General features: G+C 36.6%; 4 protein-coding genes across 4 annotated transcripts, besides 1 other annotated feature; 2 read left to right on the top strand and 2 right to left on the bottom strand. All coding sequences in view use genetic code 12, as the record gives it.

The window, feature by feature from the left end:
• Positions 1-119: 119 nt before the first annotated feature.
• Positions 120-8,144, top strand: ALS2 (agglutinin-like protein, putative; the record flags this gene model as incomplete). The annotated part of the gene is made up of 1 exon (XM_002421132.1): positions 120-8,144. One exon carries the CDS (start codon positions 120-122, stop codon positions 8,142-8,144), a length of 8,025 nt encoding a protein of 2,674 aa, XP_002421177.1.
• Positions 8,145-9,073: 929 nt separating this feature from the next.
• CD36_64810 (kinetochore protein, putative) lies at positions 9,074-12,388 on the top strand (the record flags this gene model as incomplete). The annotated part of the gene is made up of 1 exon (XM_002421133.1): positions 9,074-12,388. One exon carries the CDS (start codon positions 9,074-9,076, stop codon positions 12,386-12,388), a length of 3,315 nt encoding a protein of 1,104 aa, XP_002421178.1.
• Positions 12,389-12,479: 91 nt separating this feature from the next.
• Positions 12,480-14,006, bottom strand: CD36_64820 (vacuolar amino acid transporter, putative; the record flags this gene model as incomplete). The annotated part of the gene is made up of 1 exon (XM_002421134.1): positions 12,480-14,006. The coding sequence occupies one exon, from the start codon at positions 14,004-14,006 to the stop codon at positions 12,480-12,482; it is 1,527 nt and encodes a 508-aa protein (XP_002421179.1).
• A 318-nt stretch (positions 14,007-14,324) lies between these two features.
• Positions 14,325-14,534: a mobile genetic element.
• Positions 14,535-15,192: 658 nt separating this feature from the next.
• Positions 15,193-17,010, bottom strand: CD36_64830 (brefeldin-A sensitivity protein, putative; the record flags this gene model as incomplete). Its single annotated transcript, XM_002421135.1, has 1 exon — positions 15,193-17,010. The coding sequence occupies one exon, from the start codon at positions 17,008-17,010 to the stop codon at positions 15,193-15,195; it is 1,818 nt and encodes a 605-aa protein (XP_002421180.1).
• Positions 17,011-17,337: the final 327 nt, after the last annotated feature.

Raw genomic sequence — 17,337 nt, forward strand, 5'->3', positions numbered from 1 at the left:
TTATGGATACTCTATATAAGGAGGTACTTTGGGCAAGGTTGTTTTGTTTTTATAACTTCTATTTTCCTTTCATGATTTTAACGAAATACTAAACAACTATCTATCACTGAATATTTCAAATGTTTTTACGATTTTTGTTGCTATGCATCTGTTTATCAGTTGCTGGTGCAAAGGTAATTACGGGTATTTTCAATAGTTTTGATTCATTGACTTGGACCAATGCTGCTAGATACCCGTTTAAGGGACCCGGATACCCAACTTGGAATGCTGTTTTAGGTTGGTCTTTAGATGGAACTGTTGCTAGCCCAGGTGACACCTTTACTTTGATCATGCCTTGTGTATTCAAATTTATTACTAATCAAACATCTGTTGATTTGATTGCTGATGGGGCAGACTATGCTACATGCCAGTTCCATGCAGGTGAAGAATTTACAACCTTTTCATCCTTGACGTGTACTGTGAGCAGTGCTTTGAACCCATCTATTAAGGCTCTTGGTACAGTTACTTTACCCATCTCATTTAACGTAGGTGGAACAGGATCATCGGTTGACTTAGAAAATTCCAAGTGCTTTACTGCTGGTACCAACACGGTCACATTCACTGATGGGAATAACAAAATTTCAACTACTGTTGAGTTCAATAAAACCACAGTTGATCCAAGTGGATACTTGACTTCCGCCAGACGTATTCCAAGTCTCAATCAAGTTACATCTCTTTATATGGCCCCACAATGTGTGAATGGTTACACTTCTGGTATAATGGGAATTTCGAGTAATAGCGGCATTGATATTGACTGTTCAACTGTTCATGTTGGGATTTCAAAAGGAGTGAATGATTGGAATTTTCCAGTATCATACGATTCATTTAGTTACAAGAAAACTTGCTCACCTACTGGTATTTCTATCACATATGAAAATATCCCTGCAGGTTATCGTCCATTTATTGACGCTTACATTTCTGCTTCAGGAGTTAAACTGTACGCTTTGTCATATGCTAATAATTATACTTGTGTTGATAGCAGCTTTCAAAATAAACCATTTACTATAAGATGGACCGGATACAATAGTAGCGAAGCTGGTTCCGACGGTGTTGTCATTGTGGTAACAACCAGAACAGTTACAGATAGTACTACTGCTGTGACTACTTTACCATTCAATTCCGATGTTGACAAAACTAAAACAATTGAAATTTTGCAACCCATTCCAACAACTACCATCACAACATCATATGTTGGTGTGACTACTTCCTATAGAACCCAAACTGTACCTATTGGACAAACTGCTACTGTTATTGTTGATGTTCCATATCATACTACAACTACTGTTACTAGTAAATGGACAGGAACAATCACTACTACTGCGATTCGTACCAATCCAACAGGTTCAATCGATACAGTTGTTGTACAAGTTCCACTGCCAAACCCAACAGTCTCCACTACTGAATATTGGTCGCAATCCTATGGAACAACTACCACAGTCACCGCACCTCCAGGTGCTACTGATACGATTATCATTAGGGAACCACCAAACCCAACTGTCACCACAACCGAGTACTGGTCTCAATCCTTTGCCACGACCACCACTGTTACTGCCCCTCCAGGTGGCACTGACACTGTGATAATTAGAGAACCACCAAACCCAACTGCTACGACAACCGAGTACTGGTCTCAATCGTTTGCTACTACCACTACAGTTACTGCTCCTCCAGGTGGTACTGACACTGTGATAATTAGAGAACCACCAAACCCAACTGCTACGACAACCGAGTACTGGTCTCAATCCTTTGCCACGACCACCACTGTTACTGCCCCTCCAGGTGGCACTGATACTGTTATCATTAGGGAACCACCTAATTACACGGTTACAACCACTGAATACTGGTCACAATCGTTTGCTTCGACTACTACTATTACTGGTCCACCAGGTGGTACAGATACTGTGATTATTAGGGAACCACCTAATTACACAGTTACTACTACTGAATACTGGTCACAGTCATATGCTTCAACAACGACTGTTACTGCCCCACCAGGTGGCACTGACACTGTGATAATTAGAGAACCACCAAACCCAACTGTGACAACAACCGAGTACTGGTCTCAATCGTTTGCTACTACCACTACAGTTACTGCTCCTCCAGGTGGTACAGATACTGTGATAATTAGAGAACCACCGAATTTGACAGTTTCAACCACTGAATATTGGTCACAATCGTTTGCTACTACGACCACTGTTACCGCTCCTCCAGGTGGTACAGATACTGTGATAATTAGAGAACCACCGAATTTGACAGTTTCAACCACTGAATATTGGTCACAATCGTTTGCTACTACGACCACTGTTACCGCTCCTCCAGGTGGTACAGATACTGTGATAATTAGAGAACCTCCAAACCCGACTGCTACGACAACCGAGTACTGGTCTCAATCTTTTGCTACTACCACTACAGTTACTGCTCCTCCAGGTGGCACTGATACTATTATCATTAGGGAGCCACCTAATTACACGGTTACAACCACTGAATACTGGTCACAATCGTTTGCTACTACCACCACTGTTACTGCCCCTCCAGGTGGAACCGATATTGTCCTTATTGGAGAACCACCAAAATTCACGTTGACTACTACTCAATATTGGTCACAGTCTTATGCTACAACCACGACTGCTACAGCACCACCGGGTGGTACCGACACTGTGATTATTAGGGAACCTCCAAATTACACAGTAACTACAACTGAATACTGGTCACAGTCTTATGCTACTACGACCACTGTTACTGCCCCTCCAGGTGGTACTGATACTGTTATCATTAGGGAACCACCTAATTACACAGTAACTACAACTGAATACTGGTCACAGTCTTATGCAACTACGACCACTGTTACCGCTCCTCCAGGTGGCACTGATACTGTTATCATTAGGGAACCACCTAACTACACGGTTACCACAACTGAATACTGGTCACAGTCTTATGCAACTACGACCACTGTTACCGCTCCTCCAGGTGGCACCGACACTGTTATCATTAGGGAACCACCTAATTACACAGTAACTACAACTGAATACTGGTCTCAATCCTATGCCACGACCACTACTGTTACCGCCCCTCCAGGTGGTACTGACACTGTGATCATTAGGGAGCCACCTAATTACACAGTAACTACAACTGAATACTGGTCGCAATCGTTTGCTACTACCACCACTGTTACCGCCCCTCCAGGTGGCACTGATACTGTTATCATTAGGGAACCACCTAATTACACGGTTACAACCACTGAATACTGGTCACAATCGTTTGCTACTACCACCACTGTTACTGCCCCTCCAGGTGGTACAGACACTGTGATAATTAGAGAACCTCCAAACCCAACTGTGACAACAACCGAGTACTGGTCTCAATCCTATGCTACAACCACGACTGCTACAGCACCACCGGGTGGTACCGACACTGTGATTATTAGAGAACCACCTAATTACACAGTAACTACAACTGAATACTGGTCACAGTCTTATGCAACTACGACCACTGTTACCGCCCCTCCAGGTGGCACTGATACTGTTATCATTAGGGAACCACCTAATTACACGGTTACAACCACTGAATACTGGTCACAATCGTTTGCTACTACGACCACTGTTACCGCTCCTCCAGGTGGTACAGACACTGTGATAATTAGAGAACCACCAAACCCAACTGCTACGACAACCGAGTACTGGTCACAGTCATATGCTTCAACCACCACTGTTACTGCCCCTCCAGGTGGTACAGATACTGTGATTATTAGAGAGCCACCTAATTACACGGTTACAACCACTGAATACTGGTCACAGTCGTTTGCTACTACCACCACTGTTACTGCCCCTCCAGGTGGAACCGATATTGTCCTTATTGGAGAACCTCCAAACCCAACTGTGACAACAACCGAGTACTGGTCTCAATCCTATGCTACAACCACGACTGCTACAGCACCACCGGGTGGTACCGACACTGTGATTATTAGAGAGCCACCTAATTACACGGTTACAACCACTGAATACTGGTCACAATCGTTTGCTACTACGACCACTGTTACCGCTCCTCCAGGTGGTACAGACACTGTGATAATTAGAGAACCACCAAACCCAACTGCTACGACAACCGAGTACTGGTCACAGTCATATGCTTCAACCACCACTGTTACTGCCCCTCCAGGTGGTACAGATACTGTGATTATTAGAGAGCCACCTAATTACACGGTTACAACCACTGAATACTGGTCACAATCGTTTGCTTCGACTACTACTATTACTGGTCCACCAGGTGGAACCGATATTGTCCTTATTGGAGAACCACCAAAATTCACGTTGACTACTACTCAATATTGGTCACAGTCTTATGCTACAACCACGACTGCTACAGCACCACCGGGTGGTACCGACACTGTGATTATTAGAGAACCACCTAATTACACAGTAACTACAACTGAATACTGGTCACAATCGTTTGCTACTACGACCACTGTTACTGCCCCTCCAGGTGGTACAGACACTGTGATAATTAGAGAACCTCCAAACCCAACTGTGACAACAACCGAGTACTGGTCTCAATCCTATGCTACAACCACGACTGCTACAGCACCACCGGGTGGTACCGACACTGTGATTATTAGAGAGCCACCTAATTACACGGTTACAACCACTGAATACTGGTCACAATCGTTTGCTACTACGACCACTGTTACCGCTCCTCCAGGTGGTACAGACACTGTGATAATTAGAGAACCACCAAACCCAACTGCTACGACAACCGAGTACTGGTCACAGTCATATGCTTCAACCACCACTGTTACTGCCCCTCCAGGTGGTACAGATACTGTGATTATTAGAGAGCCACCTAATTACACGGTTACAACCACTGAATACTGGTCTCATTCGTTTGCTTCTACTACCACTGTTACTGGTCCACCAGGTGGAACTGATATTGTCCTTATTAGGGAACCACCTAATTACACAGTAACTACAACTGAATACTGGTCACAGTCTTATGCAACTACGACCACTGTTACCGCTCCTCCAGGTGGTACTGACACTGTGATTATTAGGGAACCACCTAACTACACGGTTACCACAACTGAATACTGGTCTCAGTCGTTTGCTTCTACTACCACTGTTACTGCCCCTCCAGGTGGTACTGACACTGTGATTATTAGAGAACCTCCAAATTTGACAGTTACCACAACTGAATACTGGTCACAGTCTTATGCAACTACTACTACAGTTACTGGTCCACCAGGTGGAACTGATATTGTCCTTATTAGGGAACCACCTAATTACACAGTAACTACAACTGAATACTGGTCACAGTCTTATGCAACTACGACCACTGTTACTGCCCCTCCAGGTGGCACTGATACTGTTATCATTAGGGAACCACCTAATTACACGGTTACAACCACTGAATACTGGTCACAATCGTTTGCTTCGACTACTACTATTACTGGTCCACCAGGTGGTACAGATACTGTTATCATTAGGGAACCACCTAATTACACGGTTACAACCACTGAATACTGGTCACAATCGTTTGCTACTACCACCACTGTTACTGCTCCTCCAGGTGGTACAGATACTGTGATTATCAGAGAGCCACCTAATTACACAGTTACTACTACTGAATACTGGTCACAGTCATATGCTTCAACAACGACTGTTACTGCCCCACCAGGTGGCACTGACACTGTGATTATTAGAGAACCACCTAATTACACAGTAACTACAACTGAATACTGGTCACAGTCTTATGCAACTACGACCACTGTTACTGCCCCTCCAGGTGGTACCGACACTGTGATTATTAGGGAACCTCCAAATTACACAGTAACTACAACTGAATACTGGTCACAGTCTTATGCTACTACGACCACTGTTACTGCCCCTCCAGGTGGTACTGATACTGTTATCATTAGGGAACCACCTAATTACACAGTAACTACAACTGAATACTGGTCACAGTCTTATGCAACTACGACCACTGTTACCGCTCCTCCAGGTGGCACTGATACTGTTATCATTAGGGAACCACCTAACTACACGGTTACCACAACTGAATACTGGTCACAGTCTTATGCAACTACGACCACTGTTACCGCTCCTCCAGGTGGCACCGACACTGTTATCATTAGGGAACCACCTAACTACACGGTTACCACAACTGAATACTGGTCACAGTCTTATGCAACTACGACCACTGTTACCGCTCCTCCAGGTGGCACCGACACTGTTATCATTAGGGAGCCACCTAATTACACAGTAACTACAACTGAATATTGGTCACAATCGTTTGCTACTACGACCACTGTTACTGCCCCTCCAGGTGGCACTGATACTGTTATCATTAGGGAACCACCTAATTACACAGTAACTACAACTGAATACTGGTCACAGTCTTATGCAACTACGACCACTGTTACTGGTCCACCAGGTGGCACTGATACTGTTATCATTAGGGAACCACCTAACTACACGGTTACCACAACTAAATACTGGTCACAGTCTTATGCAACTACGACCACTGTTACTGGTCCACCAGGTGGTACAGATACTGTTATCATTAGAGAACCACCAAACCCAACTGTTACTACCACTGAATATTGGTCAGAATCCTATGCTACCACCACCACCATTACCGCCCCACCAGGAGGTACCAACTCAGTAAGAATCAGAGAGCCTCCAAATTTTACAGTCACAACCACTGAGTATTGGTCACAATCTTATGCAAGTACTACAACCGTTACTGGTCCACCAGGTGGAACTGACACCGTAATCATCAAGGAACCTCCAAATTACACGGTTACCACTACTGAATACTGGTCACAGTCATACGCAAGTACTAGCACTGTTACTGCTCCACCGGGAGGAACTGAAACTGTGATTATCAAGGAACCACCTAATCCAACTATTACTACCACTGAGTTTTGGTCACAGTCCTACGACACTACCACAACCATTACTGCCCCACCAGGTGGCACTAATAGTGTCATTATCCGAATCCGTTCTAGTCCAAGTGATGAATCTAGTGAGTCCACATTCTCAATATTATCTGTTCCCTCATTTTCAGCCTCGATAAGTATTGTCTCCTCGTTTTCTCGTCCACATTATGTAAACACTACGGTTACCAACTTACCTAGTTCCCAGTCATCATCAGTGAATATACTTTCCAGTGATGAGATAACGTTTACTAATGATGATAGATTCACGTCTTCGATTGTTTTTGAAAGTGGTGAAACAAGTGTGGCAATATCAACAACTTTCTGTGATGACGAACATGGTTGCCAATCTTCTGCTACACAAGGTTCTGTTGTAAGAACTACTGCAACAACGACGGCAACAACCACAACAGTTATTGGTGGCAATAATGGCACGGATAAACCAAAGTCTGGTGAGTTAGCTTCTACTGGTTCTGTTACAAGCAAGATAGTAACACCGGGTGGTCCATCACCAACTGCACCCTCGAATCCTGGGTCTCCAAATAATGGTGTACCATCACCTAAATCACCATCTGCAGAAACACCAGCCACCAAGAATGTACCTGGATCACCAGATATTCCAGACACTAAATCGACTGATATTGCTAGGACAACGACTATTGTGTCCCATACGGTGACTGAGAGTGGAGCTATTGGTGTTCTGATAAATCCAAATCCTGCTTTGACAACAGGTACCCCATTGGTAGGTAAACCTGGTTCTGTAGTTAACCCGTCACGTGAAACTGGTATCAATACAGGATCAAGAAGTTCAACTAAGATTGTTACTCCACATGCTACTGGAACTGCCACAGCTGCTATTCCAGATACAGGTAATGGTGCTACTACAAAGGGTCATGATACAACTGGTGGTAATTCCCATGGATCTGCAGCTACCACTAATACTCAAGGTGGAAATAATGAACCAGGTAATCAATCACCACCTAATACAGGTGGAGCACCTGTGGGTACCAGTAGCCAAGGAGTTGACACCACAGCCTCTCAAGCGACTACATTAAGTCAACAGACTACAAGTTCCTTAATCACCACGCCTTTAGCTTCTACATTTGATGGTTCTGGTTCTATTACTCAACATTCAACCTGGTTGTATGTGTTGCTTACTGCTATTTCTTTATTCTATTAGTGATTCCAGAGCTTATTTCTGGTTTAGGATTATTTGTTTCTTTTCATTTGTGTGATTTCTTCAGAGTATTATTTTCATTTTCGGTTTTGGTAAATTGCATTGCTAAATTTTTTATTTTTTTCATCAATCTTTAGGAGAGGTTTGTTATACCACATGGATTGTTTTTTGTTTTTTTTTTTAGCATGCCCAATTTTTATTAGGTATATTTTATTTGTTAATACATTGTTCGTAACTAAGTATATTGTAATACACATTTATTGTTCAATAATTAAGAATGGTAACAGCTGACAATGAATTCAACAAAGGGTTGGATTATCTGGAATTACATGTTATATTGATGATGCTTTTTTGGCAACAAAAGTAAACAGATTATCACTACCTAACCTATAGACAGACGTCACTATAGCTTATTTTCTAAACTTTTCAGTGCAAGCAATTGTGTATAATTTCGTTTGCCTTTGGGATTATAAAAGGCTATATGGATTTTCAATAGACAATTCTACTCAAAATATTGGAAATAAATAGCATTGGATTGCCAAATATTGTTAGCAATGCTCTATTCATATATCACATAAAGTAATATCAACATCAATGACATATAGCTGTTGAAATAGAAGAAGAGTTGGATTGTTCAACTGATTATTGTTAATTATTTGGTAGCGCCACATATACCACACATGAAGAATTTCCAAAATCAAAAACACAAAAACAAAAACAAAACCACAACAAACTACAAACTACAAACTACAAACTATGAATCAGTTAATTGAATTGATATGGTATACAACATCTTTATAACATTTAACTAATACTTCCATATAATCTTTATAAGAATTTAGAAATATCAAGTGTCATAACTGTTTATTATCATTCATTTAGGGAAACAATCTAATAAAGTACAACTTACAAACATCAGCAAAACACAAAATATGGCAAAAAGTATATTAAAGGATAATCAAAATCATACCGTCCCAATACTTCGTGGAGATAATAGTAATAACAACAATAGTAACAAAACTGATGAATCAAGAATTTCAATAAATTTAAATCAAAACAACAACAACAACAATAATAATAATCGACGCGTTTCATTTGCTCGTGAAGTCACATTACATAAGATTGATTATGTTGAGAATCCTAATAATAAACGACGTAAGACTGATATTGGGATTACTTATCAAGATTATGGAGAATCTTCTGGTAATGATTTAAATCTGGAAAACTATCACCATAATAATAATGATAATAACAATGGTATGAATAATATAAATGAACAAGATGAGCACGAAGAAGAAGAAGAAGAACATGAACAAGAACAGGGTGATGATACCTATGGAGAAAAAATGCTTGTTGATAGTTCTGATGAAGATGAACAAGAGGAAGAAGATCATGTTATAGACGTCAACAACAACGACCGACGAGATCATGAAGAACAGACTATGGAATTAACGAGTGTTGGTGTACCAGAATACATTCCTCCCGTAATTGATGATGGCAAAGCAAGCACAGATCAACAGTACCATAGGGTAGTAGTCGTAGAAGAAGAAGAAGAGGAGGAGGAGGAAGATATGGAATTGACAGAAGGAATGCCTCGAAAAATTGAATATAGTTCTCCCAAGGAGACCAATGTAGATGATCAAAATAATGACGATGAAGATATTACGATGGATGTTACAAATGTATTATCACATATTCGTCAAAGTGCGAATCAAAATCAAAATTCAGTACAAGATAATGCTCATAGTGAAAATAAGGATCCTCAAAATGTTGATGATACTCAGCCAATGGAATTGACTCAAACTTTTGAGAATATCACCCGATCAAGTATTGAGAAACCAGTTCTTCAAGAAGTTATTGAAGAACAAGAATTGGAGGGTGGTATAGAACAACATGGTTCAGAAAATAAACCAGAGGTGAAAGAACAAGTAATCGATGATGTTGTCAATACAGAGCCAGAAGAAGAAAATGAATTAGATCATCAAATAATTGATAATGATAATAGGGAAGAGAACAAACCTAGCAATATATCGTCTAATGATTTTTCCGAACATATGGATCTTACTATTGTTGATTATAAAAAGATTGATTATAATGGACCAATTCCTGAGATTCCTAGAGGTGATGGATTTGATAATGGAGAATTATCTTTTGCTATGGATTTGACAGAAATTCAACTGTTTGTTTGTCCTCGCAATGATAAGGAGAATCAAGATGATAATGAAACTGGAATTGATGAAGTAGATGCCAATGCCATTGCCATTGCACAAGAAATACAACCAAATGAAGAAGGAAAAATAAGGGAGAATGAAATTACGGAGAATGATGCTATGGAATTAACACAAACCATTCCCATGAAAATATTAGATTCAAATGAAGACACCAACTCAATCTCACAACCATTGGAAGAATCAATACCTACAAGTAATAATTTACCAGATGAATCATTATCACAACCAATGGAACTTACTCAAATTGATTCTAAAATCACCACAGGAAAAGAATCTGATTTAGGTGAAGTGTCTCAACCAATGGATCTTACTCAAACAACTTCCAATATATCACATGATGATGAAATCAATACATCAGGGATTGAAGAAAGAGTGACAACGACTACTATTCCACTTGCTGAGATAACTCAAGATGATATTAATGAAGAAGACGAAAGAGAAGAAGGAAAGACTGAACCACAAGAAGAAAAAGAAGAATCATCTGAGGAAGACGATGAGGATGATTCATTTGATGAAGATGATCCAAATTATATACCTGTTTCATTATCGAAATTTTTAAGTGATATTAGAGTACAATTTTATGATGATTTAGAATTGGATCTTAATTCTATACCCCGATTAAGTATAACCAATTCTATTGAATTAACCCCTAGTTTGCATGACTATATTAAAGCTAAACCAAATTTAGAATTATTGGAATTATATGAATTTTGTTGTCATGAATTAAATAAAAAAATCATTCAAGGACGAGAATTATATAATGAATATGAAAAAACTGTTATCATAAATAATCCTATATTATTTAAAAAATATTATTCAATGGATGATAAAACCAAATTATTAATTAATTTAAAAATTCAATTAATTCGAGATTTTGCTCGATTGAAAAGTAAAAAAACTTGGTATGATTGGAGAAATCAATTAATAGAAAATTTAATTGATAAATTAAATGAAGAAATAAATTCATTAATTAATGATAAACAATTATTAATTGAAGATATAAATCGATTAAATGAATTATATGATAAATGTCGAATATATTTAAACATATTGAATAATAAATTTAATGAATTAATAAGATTGAAAAATGAAATTAAACGAATCCCACCAATTGAATTAAATAAATTACAATTAGATGTTGCTAAAAGGAAACAAGATATTGTTGAAATTAATAAAGAAATTGAAATTAAATTATTACAATTATCAACTATTAAAAAAAATTTACATGATAGTAATGAAAAAAAATCATTATTACAAATTCAATTAAATAATTTACAAAATGAATTTAATCAAATTCGAAAATATGATAATTTGGAAATTAAATTAATTTTAAGGAAATATCAATTTTTACAAAATTTAACAAATTTGAAATATTTAAAAACCACCCAAAAAGAACAACAACAACAAGAACAAGAACAAGAACAAGAAGATAGAGGTCATAAAATATCTTTTTTATTTGATGATTCAATTATTTGTCAATTTGATTTTATTAATAATAAAATAATGTATACTATGGAACAAAATAATTTCAAAAATAAATCTTCATTAATCGGGGTATTCGATCAAATTATAATTGATGGAGAGAAACAACAAGAATTAAATATAATTGATAAATTTCAATTATTTTGTCGAAATTGGCATTGGTTAAAGAAATTAGATTCTGATTTATATTATGTTTCATTAAAATTTCCCATTGAATTGAAATTTGTTCACAACAATGAAAAAGAAGAGGAAAAGGAAAAGGAAGGGAAGAAATATCTTGAATTTACCATTAAATATTATAATTTCAAATATGATTATAAATTATTAATTTGTGGAGAAATTGATATTAATAATTTTGTAAATAATCAATCTAATGTAAATCCTAAGAATATTGAATTTACTGGAAGAATAATTCATCAACGAGGTGAAATTAATAACAACAATAATAATAAATCATTTAGAGAACAAATTAGTAATGATCTTAAAGTATTTGATAAACAAATTTTGAATAATCTAATAATTGTTAATAAATAATTTTTGTATGTATGTATGTATGTATATACGTACATATTATTAATGCTATAGTAAATTAAATTATATATCTAATCAAGAATAAATCTAACTTTTAATGAGTGGCACCTAAAAAGATTGTAGCACTTAAACAAACAATCATAACTAATACCCCCCAAATTGCTAAAAATAATCCACCATATTTACAAAATTTTTCTAAATTATTTAATGAACCATGGGGTTCAGATTCAGATTCAGATTCAGGTTTAATTAACAAATAACCAAATAATCCTGGTAATATAAACGAAATTGATGTTGAACCAGTAGATCCAACAAATGCTAATACATGAGCTAATGAAGTTACTGAAATTGCCACAAGATATGATAATATAACAATCACTGTAGTAATTATATAAAATTTCTTTGTTGTCATAGGAACAATAATTGGATCATGACCATCAGTATCTTGAGCTCCTTCTACTGGGGTAGTAGATATAAATGATTCATTGGCGTCATTGCCATCACCAATGGTTGTATCATTACCAATACTTTGTAAACTTTCAATATCAGAACTTAAAGAAGTATATCCATGTTGATCTCTATTATTGTTGTTGTTGTTATTACTACCACCAGTAGCAGTAGCAGTGGCAGTGGCAGTGGCAGTTCGAAATTTCGATTGTTGTACTCCATGGGTGCAAAAATATATCACGTGATTAATTGATCCACGACAAGGATGACATTGTAAAGGGAATGATAAACTAACCATAATAACAATACATAATCTTCCAATTAATGAAGAAATTGAATTTGGAGAATACATAGTAATAATATTAGCATTTACTGAATTACCAAAAGTTAAATACCCAAAAACCCCCACGATTAAATAAGATAAACAAGCAATTGAAATTGAATTACGAATGATTAAATTTGATTGTCTAGTTTGTGAACCGTCGGTATCATTTGGTTTTAATTCATTTATTATAGCAAACATATTTTGATGACAAGTATAAGCGAAAACAAATATTGGGAATGAACTTAATGTAGATTTTAAAGATATTGGACCAATATAATGATAAACTATATCTGAAGATGGAGCAAAGGTGGGAGTAGTAGAAAAATAATGGGCAACAACAAGACAAATCAAATAACCCACTGAAAATAATGCTAAAATACTAGTATATTTTAAAGAATCCAATTTTTTCAAATATGATAAAGGAGTGACAATAATTATCATAAATATAGTAATCCAAAAATTACGAGCCATTAATATTGAATCTAATGGGACATTTTCACCACCAATACTTTCAACAATTTTCGGCATTAAATCACCAATAACAACAAGATAACTTACTCCAACTCCAAAACATTTAATCAGAATAGCACTATCAAATAAAATACTTAAATTAGGATAAGTTAATTGTGATAAACTAAAATATGATACTGAATCTCGTTGATCAGTATATTTAGCAACTTTATTTTGTAAATAAAGTCCCATTGATGAAGTTAATGATGACCATATAATTAATATACAACCAAATAATAATCCATTATTTTTCAATCCATAAGGCATGGCAAGTATACCAGCACCAATTATGGTGTTTAATAAATTAATAGATCCTGATCTTATTGTAGCACGTCCCATAACTCTAATAATATTGACTTTTATTAACTTAACTTAACTTAACTTGTTTTATTAATCTATGGATTGTTGTTTCTTTTTGATAAACTGAAGAAATAATTGAATATATATATATATACTACAGTAATGTTAATGTTGACCCACCAATAAATACCAACATAATATACTATAGTAATACTAACACTATATATATATGGAGGTTGATAATAAATGGAAATATAAATTCAATTCTTCTTATGGTCTGATTAAAGAAGATTGTTGATTTGTTGATTTGTTGTTTTGCTCTCAAAGAAGATTTCGTTATCTCACACGACTCTACGGTGCCCTGACGTTGCAATTCTCAGTGCGTACGTTCAGCAGTTAACTTAAGGTAATTTATAATGTAATGATTTTATATCGGATTTCCATTAGTATTCAATTCTTCTAACTCAGGTTAAACCATTTATTGTGAATGGTCACACGTTTGACTCCTTTTACCAGTGATACTATTCACCTAATATGAATTCAAGTATATAGCACTTGTATTTCTCTTGATATAAAATGTGTAGAAAAGTACACTGTAGCCCACTATCGAGATGACGATTCTCTTGTAGTTGCTATTCCAATAAACAGTGACCAGTATATGGAGTTCTCCAATGTAATACAGAACATAGTACTTCAGTTGGACTTCTTGGGAATTATAACAGGAAAGCACTCCTAGGAATTTCTCCGATATATATCTTAGAACTTCCGTCGTCAACAGCGATAACCCGCCACCTTTACTCTTTACAGAATAAGTCTACAGTGTCGTGCAAAAGCACAAGGCATTGCCTGCTCTCACATGTCTATCCAAATATGGTATACTCCGGTTACAGCTACTCTTGGCAGTGTTACGTGCAGAGTATGTTCTACAAAACTATATTTGTACGTCGTGCATCCAGGATAAAATCAACAATTATCACTAGAACTACCATGTACCTCATAATAACTTTCTCCATATATTCATATCATCTAACCTCTTGTAAAATTCTTTGTATATTATATAATCTATAGAAATGCATTCTTTATTACACCTCATGTTATAATGATATATATATATATATATATATATATATATAAAGTATCTCTATAAATTAAAGTAACTTTACATTTACACACAAACAATATGTTCTCCAATACTTATCAACGACTCAATTCTTCTTTGGTTCTTTTATTTGGAAAGGGCTTTATTGAGGTTCTTCTTGTTCCCACTACCATTGATCTTTTTATTGTCAAATTTGTCTTTATTTTTGGCACCACCACTGCCACCTTCTTTAGATTGGCCGCCACTACCACCAAACTTTCTATAACCACCACTATTACCACTACCACCAGCACCATTGTTATTATTATTGCTACTGGAATTGTTATGAAAATTATTACCAGTTTTAGATTCTCTTGGTTCTAATGCAAAAGTAACACCATCCAAAGTTGTTTCCTTTGTATCTAATGCCTTACGTTGAGCTTCTTGATGTACAAAATCAACTAAGGCAATATTTTGATTAACTTTGAAAAATTTCAATTCACCAAATTTTCTACTCAAATGATCTTTTAATTCTTTTTCATCCAACAGACGTATACCTCTAATATATATTGGATACCAATCTTCTTTTCTAAACTTTCCACCATTAGATCCATGTTGACCAGATGATGCAGTAGAATTGTTGACTGAACCAGTGGAAACAGAACCAGCAACCAGTTTTTTGGTGGTTGCACTACTAGTAGATACTGGTTTAGCAACAGTTGATGAAGATCCAGTTGATTTGGTAGTTTGTTTGATAGGAACAGCTTGTTGAGCTAATGCTGCCCAAGTCAATGGTTGTTGTGGTGGTGCAGCAGGCTTTGTAGGTTCTTGAGCCTTTTTAACTACAGATTGCTTTGCTTCCTCTTTGGTGGCTGTTGTTTTTTCTTCTTTGGATTCTTCATTCTTAGTAGTAGCTGGTTTCGAAGTTTGGGTAGCAATGACTGCAGCTTCATTCAGTTGATCTTTCGTTGAATCTTCTTTCTTCAATTCTTTGTTGATGATTGGTTCTTGCTCTTGGTTTTCTTCTCCTTTTTCAACTTTAACATCTGATTTAGTTGGTTGAGTTCTTTCAGGTTCTTCCCTTTTACCTTCTTCTTTAACACCATTAGCAACTTTAACATCTTCTTTCTTTGATGGTTCTACTTTCAATCCACTGGCTGGTTGAGTCGATTCAACTGTAGCCTTGTTGGTAGGTTGAGATTCAGTTGCTGGAACAGCTGGTTTTTTGGTAGTAGCGGTACTGTTGTTGCTACTGCCACTACCACCATTAACAGCAGTTTGAGGAGAAGCCTTGACTTCTTGCTCCTTTTTTTGTTCATGCTTTTCTTTATAACCATTAACACTAACAAATTTCAAGATATCGTTAGCAACATCATAAGTGTTGTCAGTTTTACCTGGCACCAAAACAAATGTTTGGGTGAATTGTTTATATGGTTCATCATTGGAACTCCATTCTCCAAATACAACAATAATAATGTTTTTCTCTAAAGAAACTTCAAAACATGCACTAGTAATCACAATTCGATTGTTCTTCCTCATTGATAAATATTTGGAAAAAGTTTCCTTGATAGCATCAGTACCTTTTGCCTTGTATGCAATAGGAACATCTTTGGCACTATCATTAGATGCATCAATTTCGGATTTATCAATGTTGCTTCCAGGGAAAGCATCGTGATTGATCGAGGCCTGTGGGTGATAGATCTTGTGGATCTCATCTAATTTGGAAATGAAGAAATCGTAATAAGATTTAATAAAGAACCACCCAATATTGGATGCACGATCTTGGGATAATTGTACTGGAGTGGGTGCAGGTTTAGGAGTTACTGTTGGAGTTGGAGTTGCTGTTGCGGTTGCACTTGGTGTTGCACTTGGTGTGGCACTTGGTGTTGAAGACGATTTGTCAGCTGGTTGTGGCTGATTGGTGTTAGCATTAGCATTAGTAGTTGTAGTCGTAGCAGTAGTCATTATCAAATCGATTGAAACGTGGAATGGAAAAAAAACAAACTATCAAGATCAAAAGCTAAGAATGTAGTTCAAAATAAAAACAGAACAGAAAAAAGAAACGAAACCCTTTGCAAATATAAATGATATAATGTAAAACAAGCACAATAAATGATATTAATTATAAAAAAAAATAACCAAAAAAAAGTATGTACTCTTTCCTTAATGTTGGTAGTCAAGATATTGTTATCCAAAATGAATAAAACAAAAAAGAAACTAAAGAAGGCGAAGGAGAGTAAATTAGTTTATAAGAAAATATTTGGATAAAGAATTGGTGAAATTTTTTTTTTT

Source organism: Candida dubliniensis, chromosome 6 (genome assembly GCF_000026945.1).
Source record: "Candida dubliniensis CD36 chromosome 6, complete sequence".
NCBI lineage: Eukaryota > Fungi > Ascomycota > Pichiomycetes > Serinales > Debaryomycetaceae > Candida > Candida dubliniensis.